The sequence below is a fragment of the Lingula anatina genome, chromosome 2 (genome assembly GCF_051362555.1).
Source record: "Lingula anatina isolate TDL-2025a chromosome 2, LinAna3.0, whole genome shotgun sequence".
NCBI classification, from domain to species: Eukaryota; Metazoa; Brachiopoda; class Lingulata; order Lingulida; family Lingulidae; genus Lingula; species Lingula anatina.
Window position 1 is genome coordinate 37130972 of NC_141768.1, and position 12257 is coordinate 37143228.

The 12257-nt window shown below is 34.8% G+C and overlaps 1 protein-coding gene across 1 annotated transcript; it reads right to left on the minus strand.

The window, feature by feature from the left end:
• Positions 1-4845: 4845 nt before the first annotated feature.
• On the minus strand, positions 4846-10275 carry LOC106170715 (mitochondrial basic amino acids transporter-like). Its single transcript, XM_087006478.1, has 4 exons — positions 9863-10275; positions 7751-7794; positions 6902-6985; positions 4846-6147 (listed from the first exon to the last, which is right to left on the minus strand). The coding sequence occupies exons 1-4, from the start codon at positions 9894-9896 to the stop codon at positions 5341-5343; spliced, it is 969 nt and encodes a 322-aa protein (XP_086862604.1). The 5' UTR covers positions 9897-10275; the 3' UTR covers positions 4846-5340.
• Between the last annotated feature and the right edge of the window lie 1982 nt (positions 10276-12257).

Genomic DNA, 12257 nt, shown 5'->3' on the forward strand with positions numbered 1-12257 from the left:
ACCATTATATTACTAGAATTTAAATAACAGAGAAAAAAAATCTGTATTATCAGTGTATCAGCAAAGTAAAATAACACCTGGAACCTTAACAAAGTCTGTTCAGCATCTTACTGTAGAAGTGCAAAGTTTCATAAAGCTATGATTACAAAAGGCAGCTTAAACATAATATATTTACTCTTTCACTCAACAACTAAACCCCAACCTAGGGGTCTCTATTTATTCTGTGGAAAAAATTAAGTAAGATGGAATGAAGCCAAGAAAGCATACACCTTATCTTAAATACAGACCCCAACCTAGGGGTCTCTATTTATTCTGTGGAAAAAATTAAGTAAGATGGAATGAAGCCAAGAAAGCCTACACCTTATCTTAAATACCACGGTTATCCATCTTAAGTCAGATTTCAGTAACTGAATGTAAATGCATACAACTGCAACTTGCAAAACTGATATAACATACTAAATCTTTTTCAACTATTTTTATATATACAACTTGCTACAAAAACAGACATGTAACCACCCTAAAACTAGAGCTGTATCACAAGGCATCACAACATGCTTTTAAGGCACAATGAGATTCTGGAATGAATGATAAAGAAACATATACAGTGAATTTTGTTTTTCAAAGAAATAATAGTGTATCAAAGCTGAAATTAACTTTGTTCTTAAAAAATTCTTTGATTAAAAAATTCTGAGTAAAGAAAACCACTGTGAGGAAACTGAAAGTGTGATTTACATGTAACCTTAATACAATGAGTGTAACAATATGAAGTGTCTCAGTCTATTAGTGGCCAGTTCCTGGCACAGTAGGACACATACTGTCGATGCGGAGTGATATAACGTCGTTTTCTCGCGCCAGGACGTAACGTCGGGCTCAAATTTTGTAAAAATTTAAACTTGGTCGAAAAATGGCTATATACTTTAAATAAATGCATACTTAGCAAGTCTAATACGATATTATGATTGTGGGGTATGTAGACTTCATATTCACGTAGCCTTCTACTGAAATTTTGTCGTTTAGAGTGAGCTTGCGTTCGTCAAAGTCGCACTGAGCGGTAAAATTTGACCTTGGCAACATCGTAACATTGGCCACTATTCCTCAACTAGAGAGTGTGCGGGAAATTCCGGATAAGAGATAACGTATCTTTTAATCAATATTGTATGTATAAAAAATCATTAAAATCCATCTTTGGAAAAAATTGTTGCAGAATTTTTTGTACCAAAAATCGTGCAAAATCCAGGTTTTTGCGTCATCCATGACCCAAGACGGGCCCAACTCGGCGTTTGTTTACATTTGCAGATTACTTTATTTTGGCGATTATCACCGGTTATTTTGGATATTATTACAGTTTTCAATTGATAGTCAAACAATGCGTGTCAGTTTTATATCTAACTTGTAAATTTAATATTGTTGCACCTTCTTTTTCTATGCCCTACTACCGGTACATGTACCTTGCATATGTTTCAATGTTACTTATGAAATTATGTAGGTAATTGAACATTTCTGAGTCCAAAACTTAAGTTTAAAATAAAACAAAATTGTTTTTCTTTATTTTGCACAGACAAATTCATCGTTTCTTAAATTAATATTTTAAAGGGTTAACAACTGTTTTACTGAGATTCACATTTAAGAATAAATAGTGTAAAGAACCCATAGGAATATACAATATATATTCCATTTTACCACCAAAATGGTAGTTTTCACAATTATTTTGGAAACTGTTCTTGCCATCCAATCACATGGTGGCTGTACTCTATAATAATCTTTTGAAATATTAAAATTAATTAAAAAATTAACAGTACAGACTAATTTTGAATGTCAAAACTGATTCAGTACCCCGGTAACTATTGGTAAGAAGGGGGAAATTGTCATTTACTCCAGGAGAATCCATTTTGGGCTGATATGAACAGTTACCTCTTTTATATTCAATAAAAAATAGTGCGTAAAAAAACAACAGGATAAAATTTTATTTTCAAAACAATGGTACAAGTATACATGCACAGGAAGTCCATATGCATGAGCGCTAATAAGAATTCACAAAGTGTGTAAAAATGTAAAAAATACATAAATAAAAATTTCCAAAATTAATATAAAATTTCCACTTTCATTGCACTAGGTTAATGACTTTCCCATCTTTTTTTTTTTTTTTTTTTTTGCTGAAGAAATATTCATACATGTTCCATCTTCAAATGCATTATCTCAAAATACATTAGCTATCCTTTTAAGACTTGAAATAAGAGAAAAATATGCTGATCACCAAGGAAAATTTATGTCTTTATTCAAAACAGTTTCATATGCTTGTATTTGATATCTGATATCAAAATATGGGAATACACTGTATGTAACTTGCTTCCTAAAAGGGCTCTACCTGTATTTGTGAACACCAGGCATTATATACTGGATATAAATGGATGTGGACTGTAAATATATTCAAAATACCTCTTTTACTATTCTGACATTTTTTTTCTTTTTAAATTCTTGTTTGAATGTGAAAAGCAGCCTGGCTCCTGGGAGTCCAATTAGAAAAAATGTGTCCATAATAACACTTGTTTGCAACACTGCCATCCAATTATCTTAAAGAAATACCACCAAAGTCATATTTCTTTTTAAAAATTCAATTTTTTATGTTTCAAAAAATGTAAGTGCTGCCAAAGAATACTTTGATAACCAATTTTCACTAAGGGCTTGGTGACAGTTTTTTTTAATATGACTAATAGGAATGCATGATAATGCTGCAGCATATCATCGTGATCACTTTTCAGGGCACTTCAAAGCCTGGCAGACATTCTTTAATATCTGAAAAAACTGTTCTTCTTTTATCTGGAAAAAAAAAATCAGAATAAATTCAGAATTTACAATTCCATGCAACTAAAAATAAAAACAATCTGTTTACACCCCTTTTCAATATATAGGTCAATTTAACATAAAAAAAATTGACTAACAATGAGAGAGGGTCGGAAGATATGTCCAAGTGGTACTTAACTAACACAAGTCTAGGAACTCACATTATAAAATAATAAATACTGGCTTTATCTTTTTTCATACAAAAAAACAGAAAATGGATTATATTTTAAACCTTTATTACTGTTGATCTTAGAACCATATGACATTATCCAATAGATCTACTTCATTTTAACTTAAGTAAAAAATCTACAACTTCAACAGTAAGCGAGTATGGTGTATATATGTCTCAACTTTCATTTTCATACCTGTACTAGCAAGTCATTGATTTTGAAATTTTCAATGATTTATAAAATAAACCCTACACTTTCAAATTGACCTTTATACTAAAAATGAGTGTTAACTGATCATGAAAAAAGCTCATAGTACATAAATACTTCTACCATTCTACATGTATATCCAAACATCTTTTTCCTTACATCAATGTTAGAAAGTTTTAAAATTTTTATCAGCCTGAAAATAAGACAAGGGAAATGTTAAATCTTGCCAAATACTCCCCTGATCTATTGCTAATTATTACAAATAAAAGGTGATGTATTCATAATTCAATCAATATATACAACTCTCAAGCACATTATCTATGCTTCACATGACAGGTGCTCGCAATGCTACGTTATACAGCTACAGTACACGTACGTACTAATTAAGGCACATATGTCGTTATGTAATATTAGTATTCTAAATAACACTAGATCAAAAGTTATTATTAAACTGAACTGTAGTCGGAGTTAGATTACTCTGAATGAGCCTGCGTCGGTCACACGGTGCACATTTTAACAACAAATCTACAAGATACAATGTATAACAAATGTGTTTGATTATGTACAGTATGTAGTGGAGCGAAACTAGCACATTTCTCGTAATAAAAAACATTTATTTATATTTTAAAATCTAAATAATTTGCATACGTACCTGATAATGAGTCTCTGACATGCTATAAATATGTGGGTTCCATATTTCAGCAAGGATAAAAATCATAACTTGCCGCACAACCTACTTCACCTGTCCCTGCCTCGTGGTAAACTGCGGGGTTTCGTTGGAAAGCACCTCAGTTCACCTCTCGTTTAGTGGGCGGGATTTCGGTAAATTTACTAAATTTGTATTAAGTTTTTGGTCTTTGATAAAAGAAATGTTTATTCTGTTTCTTAAACTTATATTTGACTTAATATGGGTCTATAAAGGTGCATTTTAGCACCCAAATCTGTGCGTCACATGATTTGTATCACATGACTTTTTTGAACTTCCACAGTTCAAGGTCAAAAAAATACTGTCGTAGCAAGTTATGGAACATCATTGCTTTGCGTGAAAATTGAGGTTAGTCAATAACTTTTTTGGATGAATAAACGTAATTTTAAGTTCGGGAAATGAATGAGATGTGCACTTTTATCGGAGGTGCCTCAGGGGAGAAATTTTGCTCTGTTTTTTCACAACTTTTCGGATTTTCTGTCGAGACTTCTTAACCAGAGAGTGTGCGGGAAATTCCCTTCAAAATCGAAAACCTGGATATATATTCGACCATTTTATCAATTTTAAGCCAATTTCGTATTTGGAAACAATTTCCTCGCAATATAGTCCCTCGCTATACAAAAGCATTTTCGGACACGTAAAATTTTCAGTTTTCTTGATTCGGAGAGAAATAATTGTAACTCTGTACACTGCATTGACAAAAGCTTACAGTTTTTCAATAGACGGATAACTCCTCGTTTAGTCTCTAAAACATGGAAAGTCAATTCACTGTAGTTTTTTCGCAAAGTTTATTTATTTCAGACGTACGGATTTTTCATCGCGCCGCTTTTTTGGCGCTATTTCGTGACGCGGATGTACCAAAAAATCCATGACGTTTCAAATCACACCTAAATCCTGACAGTATGTGTCCTACTGTGGCAGAGACTGCTCATATCACAGTAGCTTCCATTTTCACAAAATTGCTTTCACATAGGCTTTGAACATCATGGCTCCATTGCATTGACATGGCCTGCAATTTTAATTCCCAATTCACCCCCATCTAATATGATATCAAACTAGGGGATCAGAAAGGCAATACCGCCTCTGGATATTGTACCACCATCTTAGACTGCATTCCCACAGATTTAGATCGATCCATCTGGATCAACCTACCTCCCTGGGGTTCATGCTAAATTGCTGTCAGCCGAGCGTGCACGGAAGTTAATTACCCCCTTACAGCTTTTAGTAGGTGGGACAGACATTTAAGCTGACTAAGCTCACAATAAGACTAGTGAGACTCCCCACGAGGATAGATTGATCTAAAAATGTGTGGGAATGCAGTCCAAGTCATAATTTTGCTGCAAAAAGTAAAATTATGCCTTTACGTCAATTTTCAAGTGACAATTCACTAGTTGCCTGTCTTTTCAATTTTACAGACTATATTTCAGAAGCCGCTGCCCCAGCCATTCTATCCACACTGTGGATTTCACTGCCCAGTTGTGTGTGGTGATGACCCGATATAGTTTCCATGGTCTCATTCTCACTCGGACGCACAGACCTTAGGAAAAGTGCTACCACGGTAAAAGTTGCAGCATTTACTGGAAAGGCCCTTAGAAGAGTAGAGTTAAGCCCAGTCCATAAGCACCCTAGCCCTTCAGCTTTAATAGATTTTTGGAAACAGTCATAAGCATTCTTGTACTGATTTGGACCATTTGCTCCATCAGCTTGTATCCGAGACTTGATAACATCAACAGGGTAAGTAACAATCCATGCAGCCATGCCACTGCAGCCCCCTGCCACTAACAACCCTAACATACTCACATCATCATCAGGTTGCTCTACCATCTGTCTACACAAATACTCATAAGTAGCAAAATAAACCCCAAAACTGGGTGTTTCTCTCACAACGGTAAGATTAAACCCTTTAAACACCCCACGAATCCCATGTGCTTTGTAGATCTTCCTCAGGCAATCAATTGGGCCTGTATACAAATGTTTTGTGGTTTTGAACTGTGTTCTTGATTCACCCTTCCCTTGAATCTGCATCCTTGTTTTGGCCAGTTCCATGGGGCTGCACACTACACACTGTACAAGGCCAGCTGTAGCCCCTGCCAAGAAGTGGCTCTGTAGTGTATCTGGATTGGTCATTCTTCTCTGAACATTTCCTTGGACTCCAAAGACTATGGCATTGATAAGTGCTAGTCCGTAAAGTGGAGAAGCCATCCCCTTGTATAATCCCAGTACCTAAAACATAGAATGGCTCACAAATTATGATATCATAAAGTCAATTGTGGCAAAACTCTGAAGGTAATGCTGGAAATTGGTACCAGCTGGAATCAATGTTGCTGGTCCTGTCTAGACATGGAGTTCAGTAAGTGGTGTAACAGATTCAGCCATGTCATTCTTGGGGCTCAAAGCTCTTTAGTAAAAGATGAATGCGGTATGGGCCTTGTCAATTCCGCTGCTATAGGGATTAATAACATATGAAATAGACACAGTGCATGTAGCTTTTGTATGTTAAGGGGCATCTAAAAGACGTACGCGTAGGCTCCTATGGGCCATGGTAATCTTCCTGTTATTGAGCTACTGTTTTAGGGGCAGGTAGGGGTGAAGTAGTAACACATGTGGCCATATTCAGAACAAATGATCAGCGGACTAACTGATCCATGGACTTAATATGATGGACCTCACTTAAAAGCAAAGCTGCCTGATACCCCAATGATCTCCCTGCATCCACACACACACACACACACACACACACCATCCCTGCAAAGGCCTAGGAATTAAGCCCCGAAACCGAAATTTAATCCATGTGGAGGTGAGGAGACCATCAGAAAATTAGGTGGCTCTGCTTTTAAGTGGGGTTGGCCATATTTAATCTGCACATCAGTAAGTTTGCGGATCATCTCCCAGTTCAGATCTTATTTAAAGTTGATGTGTATGCTTCTGTAGTGTTAGAAAACTCACAGGTTCATGATCAATATCAAGATAAACTTACAGATTCTTTTGCTATGATGGTCCTAAAGCATCCAAATGTCCCTTTATAAAGGCGTTTTGCTGGGTCTTGTGTTTGCAGCCTTACCTGAAATAAAAAAATTTATAAGCAACTCTTATCCAGACCAGACTGGATGCTTGTTTTTAGTCTTAAGTTTTTATGTCTACAAGCCTGGGTGAACCTGTGACCTGTGGGGCCATTCAGAATAAAGCACTAACTGACCCGCCGAAAAAATATGGCTGACCCCACTTCAAAAGCGATGCCAATGATTCCTGATGTTGTCCCCACCTTCACATGCGCTATTAAAGGGATTACACCTCGGCTCCAATGGGTTTACTTGCTAGGCCCCTGCAGTGATGGCGCGTGTAGAGGCGGGGAGACCATCATGAAATTAGCAGCATCGCTTTTGAAGTGGGGTCAGCCGTATTTAGTACATCTATTCTGAATAATAGAATCCAGATTCATACTTGTTATTACTATATAGGTATGATATACTATCTTAGAGAAACTTCAACCCCAAAACAAACTTGACTTCAAAAATTAAACACAAATAGGCTGACAGACAGATAGACAAGACACTGACTAGCAAGCAACTTCATAATTATCATTCTGGTAATTATGTCAACATAACATTTGCTAGACTCTCATAATCCACAAAGGGATAATACTGCTGTCAGTAATGGCTTCTCATCACATTCTAGAGTATTTATTAATAAATTATAGTCTAGGTCCAGTTTCATAATTCATAATTATCTCATACAAAGACTGCTGTAATTCTTTTGCTTGCTGTGTATTGAATCTTTCTGAGTCCATCAAATTGCACAACAGTTTGTTTTTCATATGATAATTTACCTTCACAGTATCAAACGGATGGCCAACCAGAACCCCTGCACACCCTGTAACAATAAACATGCAATGACCACAAAGAACCAGGGGTATTCACAGTTACAAAAATATAATTTTTTGTTACTAATACAAGATGGAAATACATGACATCTGCAAGTAAATTTAAAAAGAACTCAGTTTATGTGGCTAACTTAATAAACATAAATGCATACATATTCGGTTAATAGTTAATATATAGCATGAGTGGTATTTACATCCAGTGGCTGTTCTGTTGCTTTGATTGACAAAATTACTTTTGTTTTTTGGTGTGTTATGGTTGTAGCAGCTAAATTTAGGACTTTGACTTCTTTTTTTTTTTTTTTTGGGGGGGGGGGCGGAGTGAGGGGATGTTGAATCCACAATTTGGGCTATTTTTGAGCATAAAAATGCAATCAAAACAGCAGCATCAAGATTTTACTAAATAAGCAAAAAAAAAAAAAAAAAAAAAAAAAAAAACTACCAAAATTAGGGTCAGCTGCATTCATTGACCAGCTAATTAATTTGACCTAATCAAAATTAAGCTTTAAAATTGACTTACATGCAGTAGGCAGAACAGGAGACACTGGCCCCATATTTTTCAAATAAATTACTGCAAAGAACTCTAACAAAAAGGCTATCTAATATCCTTTTCTGCATTTCATGGAAATTCATGTTCTCTGTGATACAGTTGTTGGAATGATAACTGTAGAATTCAATAGTATGGAATACTGAACCCTTTGATGCTGAATTCATTGTCATGTGAGTACATGTAATATCTTATTTTGCTCTAAATGCTGCATACACACACACAGACACACATTTTAAAAAGATATGAGCCTTTACCTAGCTTAAAAAAGGTTGGGAGAATTATTATCATATAATATACTGGGTATGAACACAGTGATATGGGAATAGGACCAGTGCCAACTGTACAAATGCACTTACTCCAGTTGGTGGTACAATACCCGGAGGCAGTATCGCCTATCAGATCCTCTAGTTTTTTTCGTTGTTTAAGTATATTCATAAAAAGTCTCTTTGAGAGGTCTTTTGGTATTACTTTTCTATTCATATCATGGTTTTAAGTGGTATGAGGTATTTGTTCTACATGTATGTAGTTTTATGAATTTATTTAACAGTTCAAAATTACTAATTTTTTTGTTTTAACAACAATCACTATTTTACAAATTTCCAGATGTGGTGTAGATGAGCAATGTAGAGTTTACATGTAATGTTATTACTGTTGTACGCATGCACAAGGAATTAGGAATAAACCCAGTGAAGTGTCAACACCTGTTGTTGTGGGTTTCTGTGTGTTGTTGGTCAGGAACCAGAAAGTACAGTTGACATAATAGTTAGTTTGGTTTGTTTCAGATAGTTTAAAGAATGGTTGTTGTAATTTATGTTAAAGGTAAAAAATCTAAAGGGAGAAGAGATGTAGTGTTAACATGTTATGTTATTACTGTTGTATGCCTGCACAAAGAGTTGGAAATAAGCCGAGTGAAGTGTCAACACATGTTGTTGTGTGACTCTGTGTCTTGTTGGTCAAGAACCAGAAAGTATAGAGGACGCAGTAGTTAGTTTGGTATAATAACCTGTTATTAAAGACTACAATCACAGGCAGATCAAGTCCTCTGAAGAATCCATATTAATATCAGTCAGGTTGCTTATTTTTCAGCCAAACCTTGCAGTCTGTAGATTCCAGATATACTCAAGATATTTCATCAGGACATTGGTCTGCCTGTGCATCAGACATGTTAAGATATGTGATTCCAGCGAAAATTATTTCCACTTTAGCTCAAGTGTTGGGCCACTGTAAATCACTGTGCCCTTGGTTTTAGGTTGGGTCATTAATTGTTGTGCAAGTTGCAGAAACATTGGTGATTATAATTGGTCCACTGTTGGGCAAACGTGAATGCATTGGTGGTTTGAGGTTGGAACAAAGGTTGGTTATAAGTTGGGCCAACGTAAATACACTGTTGGTTAGAAGTTGGGTAATTGTTAGACCAATGTTGGCATTGGGCCAACATTTGCATGCTACCTGGGAATAAGTATAAAATACAATTTATACTACTACTAATACTACCACTAGAAAATATGTACCTCCAAGGCAACCTGCCACAAAATCCAGTGCCATAATTCCCTGTTTTTTGCTAAATGCTCGACCACATTATCCCTGTTCACGTCTCTCCTTCTTTCACTTTCGTATATAGTGGAGATCAATACTTGTTTATGTCAAGAAATTGAGTTCAATTCCCCATTTTTATGTATGACCTTGTGCTCCAAACTGGATTCAGGCTACGGCAGGGTCAGAGGTCAGAGGTCTTTGTTTTCAGAATATTTATATAAGATTTCTTAAAGTGAGGTGTGTCTGCATGGATGAACCATTTGTGTTGTGTTTCTTTTATTCCTCTAGAGTACTAAAGACGTGCTTAAAGTAAGATTAAGTTGAAGTCATGAAATTATGAAGTTTTCATTCAATACCCACTTCTCAACTCTACAAACCTCAAAACTGTGTTCAAAGAAAGTATAAAACCTCTTTTTAAATTTGACTTTAATCAGTTTGATGCTTTTCAATTCAGTTATTGTATTAATTCAAATTCAAATAGGGTCAATAATTTGATCCCTTAAAAAATGCGTAACAAAGCTTTGAAGCATTACTACAAACTATCCGAAAAGAAAATGAAGAGATGAGAGGCAACAAAAATTCCTTGGCCCGTCTCTCTAAGCTTCAGGATAGGTTTTAACACTTTAATTTATATATAAAATGATAATCAGAATTGATTGAGTTATTAAATGATTAAGCAAATATACTTTGGCATTGCTCAAAAACCCTATTAGGTAATAAAATTGATAGCATTATAGGACTTGCCTTTTGGAAGCTAATTAATTGTAATTTGTGTCACATATCCTTGTGGACACACACCTCTTTAGCTTTTAAAAATGAGCTTTAAAACCATTTTATTTCTGTAGTAAGAAATAAATAAAACTGAAAGAAAAGAAATATCACCATTTCTGAAAAAATATGTATCTGTTAGGTACATTAACTTACAATGTAATAAGTGTGAAAATAAGCACACCTGGTACTCTTACACTCAGGAATGATTTCAGGAATGCAGTGACTGCATTATTTCATTTTAATAGACAGACACAGTATGTGTCTGTTTACATTTGTGCAGTTTTTTCTTCAAATTTGCTGAGTGGTAAAAGGCAGGTTTCTTTCTATATAGGCAACATGATCAGCTTATTATTATGAAAGTCATTGATTTTGTTTTTGAAAGCAGCAATATATTGTTTATGTACATGTTGAAAATTTCAAATGTTTAGATGTTTACTGAAATGTGTCTGTTTATCTTATAACTGAACAATGGGAGTGACTTTTTTTTCAATTAATTGTCTATTTATAAACCAGTCTTGCATCATAATCTTTCTTTTGTATCCTGGTAGGTTGTTTGCTTATGTTTTTTTTTCCCAACCAACATCATATTTCACAAGCACAAGCTCACCATATAGACTAGACGCTGATCCTGAAAAGAGGCTTATAAAGTAACTTTTATTTCCTCAGTTGTTTGCTCATGGATTTTGTTTCAACCCACTTGATATTTCACATGTATGAGCTCACCATAGGGCACGTGTATTGTCTTTTGAACATATTCATTTATTTTAGACAAACTATGTGTGTGTTTGTATGATTGTCTTGATAATCAATTCAAAGTGATTGAATTAGACTAGTTGATTAATTAAAATCTGTTTTACATCAAGTATGGATTCATAGCTCTCCAACTTTTCAACCCAAATTATTTCCTGACTGCGTTAGGAGGCACTGTGTTAGGTGAACTTTTTGGAACATTTGTCTTGATGTGCAGTCTGGCACAATCATTAGACCCCTTCTTGAAATATGACAGTTTTTATTCTTCTATGGCTTTGGGCTGAACGGTCCATCAGCTGCACAAATACAGGAGAAAAATAGATGAAAATAAATTTCACCAGTCCTACAGAATCAGCACACTTTATTCAGATCCATAGTGCAATATAAAGATTCAGGGGGTAAATAAAAACCTTTTAGCTGAGAATAAATCATCTCATTATGGTTCTTCGTGGACTCTTTAAACTACCTTTACAGCATCTTATTTCACCGTCTTGGTGCTTTTTGTGAACCTTCAGTGAGTAGTTAACTTAAAACTGTTAAAGATCATGGCTTTAAGTATAATTACATTTTAGATAAATGCCTATTGAAAATTCCTTGAAATAATAATAATAATAATAATAATTTTATTGAGTACAGAAATGTTTTTACATTTGAAGGCTCTCTAAATGAAAAAATAATTGTAGCGTTATACAATATATATTATAAAGAGATACAATTAAAATGGATGGGATTTTTTGTGTATTTGTTACCAATTATTTGGGTTTTATCATTTTATCAACATTAAATAAAGCCCCCTTGTAAGATTTTAGATGCCTTTGTTTGTGTGACCAGTTCATCCAAATACAGTAT